Source organism: Cucurbita moschata, unplaced genomic scaffold (assembly GCF_002738365.1).
Source record: "Cucurbita moschata cultivar Rifu unplaced genomic scaffold, Cmos_1.0 Cmo_Scf00016, whole genome shotgun sequence".
Lineage (NCBI taxonomy): Eukaryota > Viridiplantae > Streptophyta > Magnoliopsida > Cucurbitales > Cucurbitaceae > Cucurbita > Cucurbita moschata.
This window is the reverse complement of record NW_019268532.1, coordinates 2,363,893-2,366,116: the sequence shown is the minus strand read 5'-3', so window position 1 is coordinate 2,366,116 and position 2,224 is coordinate 2,363,893. Positions and strand designations below refer to the sequence as shown.

At 39.6% G+C, this 2,224-nt stretch overlaps 1 protein-coding gene across 1 annotated transcript; it reads right to left on the bottom strand.

The window, feature by feature from the left end:
* Positions 1-897: 897 nt before the first annotated feature.
* Positions 898-1,887, bottom strand: LOC111454480 (protein SHI RELATED SEQUENCE 5-like). The gene is made up of 2 exons (XM_023095971.1): positions 1,392-1,887; positions 898-1,306 (listed from the first exon to the last, which is right to left on the bottom strand). The coding sequence occupies exons 1-2, from the start codon at positions 1,885-1,887 to the stop codon at positions 906-908; spliced, it is 897 nt and encodes a 298-aa protein (XP_022951739.1). The 3' UTR covers positions 898-905.
* Positions 1,888-2,224: the final 337 nt, after the last annotated feature.

The following is a 2,224-nucleotide window of genomic DNA, read 5'->3' as shown; positions in this document are numbered from 1 at the left end:
CGAAATCGACTTGAATCTTTTATATATTTTTTTGAATTTATAAAATATAATTTATTTAAATTTATTTAAATAATTTTTTTTAACTGGACCAATTTTATACCCTAAAAGTTCATAAATGACATTTAATTGTAATAAGTGAGTTGAATTATATGAAAAAAAAAAACCTAATTATAAAGTCATAAATCTTTAAGGTCACCTTCACTAATGCAACCAACTCTCCATATTGGCTATAATAAAGAACAACCAACATCAATGCAATCGGAAATCGAGAGAGAATCGACGGAGACCATGGCTGCCGCCTCCATCACCGCCACCCTGACACGTGGGAAAGTACTCAAACGCCCCTAATTATCGTCGAATATACTTTTCGAACTTTCTATATCCTCTACTGGTAATATCTTCATTGTATATTCAACGGTATAGGACTATCAGCCATGAATGACAGATAAGGAAGAAAGTCAACGATGACGAGGTCGATCGACATCATGGCTAGAATGAAAGTGCTTCCTTGTTTTTTCTAGTCAAAATTTGCCTAAACCTTCATCTTATTGATTGATTAAGCTCCTTAATTAATGGTAGAGAGACAAATCATATATTTGAAGCTTCAATCTTCCAAATTTTGCATGAAAATATTAACGACCAATATCTCCAATGTTTTGTTTATTGATTATTTTTTCTGAGTTTTTTTTACTTTTTCGTGTTCATAACTCTCTTAATTTTCTAGCTCGATGAATCGAACCGAAAGAGAAAAAGATCAGCTAGCTTCGAGTTTCTCATAATACAAAGAACAATGTCTTCATAAATAATAATTAAAAAAAAAAAAAAAAAAAAAAAAAGCTAAAGAACACTTATAATTTAGGGCAAATTTTCATTTTTTTTTGGGGGATTTTAAGGTTTTTTTTTTCTCATGATCTAGAGGGTGGGAAGAACTGCGTACCAGCCATAAATGCATTAAGAGGAGCTGGATATATAGAAGGGTCAAGCAACGGCGCGACGGCGGCGGCGGTGGCGGTGGGGTTGGAACTGGTTGCAGCCGAGGTAGTGGTGGAAGCGGCGGCGGCGTTGGAGGGTCCAGCAATTAAGTTAAGTGGGTGTACTGATCCATCTCCTCCGTGGCCGGAGGAGCTCTCGCCGGCGGTGTAATGGACTTCAGAGCCTTGATCGTAGAGAATTCCTTTGAACACGTGGCCTCCGATATTCACAGCCGTCTGATATGCAAACTCTTCATCCTCATCGTCCATCGCGCTTACTTTCACACACCGAAACACCGCCGGTGAGTTCACTTCCGATGGAAATTTCTCCAATTCTAACCCAACAGTGTAATTAATTAATTAATTAATTAGTCAGAAAAATTAGGGTTTTTTTTATTTTTTTATTTTTTTATTTTTTACCTGAGGTGAAGGAGGAGGGCAAACGAGGGGTGGCGGTGGCGGTGGCGGATTGGGTTTCTCTAAGTCGTTTGGAATTATCCCCACTACGAAACTGCCGTTCACGGCGTTTAGCCGCCGGAACCCACGTGCTCTTCACGTGAGTCTGGCAGTGAAACCCTCGGCTCTTACAGCAAGTCCTACACCGCAAATAAGCACAATCCTTCTTGGCTTGGTTGCCGCAGTCTTGGCAATTGATGCCTCCGGCAGTGGCTGCGGCGGGTCTGGTGGCGGTGAAGGCGGATCTGGAGGGGTGATCGGAGTCGGTGCGGCGGCTCTGACCAACGGCGGAGGAGAAGTGGGTTTGGTAATGTGGAGGCCATATTTCGAAGCCTTTGTGGTGGATTTGTTGGTCGTTTCGGTACATAAACAAGGTGGGTTGTGTTTGTTTGTGTTGTTGTTGTTCTTCTTTGTTTGGTGGGCCTTCTTCTCTTCCTCCTACATAGAACAATTCAGCCATTTTTTTGCCCTAATATCTGAAAATAACATCCATTTTCTCTCTTTTTTAAACAATTATTAATGGGTTTTTTATTAAATAAATGTTTAATAAACTCAAACTGATAAAAGAAATGTTTTTTTTTTCCTCTTTTCTTTCTCATTTCGATGCAATTATGGCACGGAATTAGAGCTCTGCAACGCCGCCATGGAAACTGCCGGCTTTCTCTCTCCTCTTTGTAAAATAAAAAAAAACTCCTCATTTAAGATAAGTAGACCAATGATATCCTCTCACTCGAGATATTCATCTAGATTGAAGGGATAGGTCTCGTTTATGATTGTATGTGTTTGTATTGAATTCC

What these genes read in the sequence shown, in the direction of transcription:
- LOC111454480 (XM_023095971.1), bottom strand. Translation starts at nt 1,887, where the DNA reads ATGGCTGAATTGTTCTATGTAGGAGGAAGAGAAGAAGGCCCACCAAAC. An exon ending in GCCCTCCTCCTTCACCTCAG is followed by an intron (nt 1,307 to 1,391) that starts GTAAAAAATAAA and finishes CTGTTGGGTTAG; the next exon opens with AATTGGAGAAATTTCCATCG.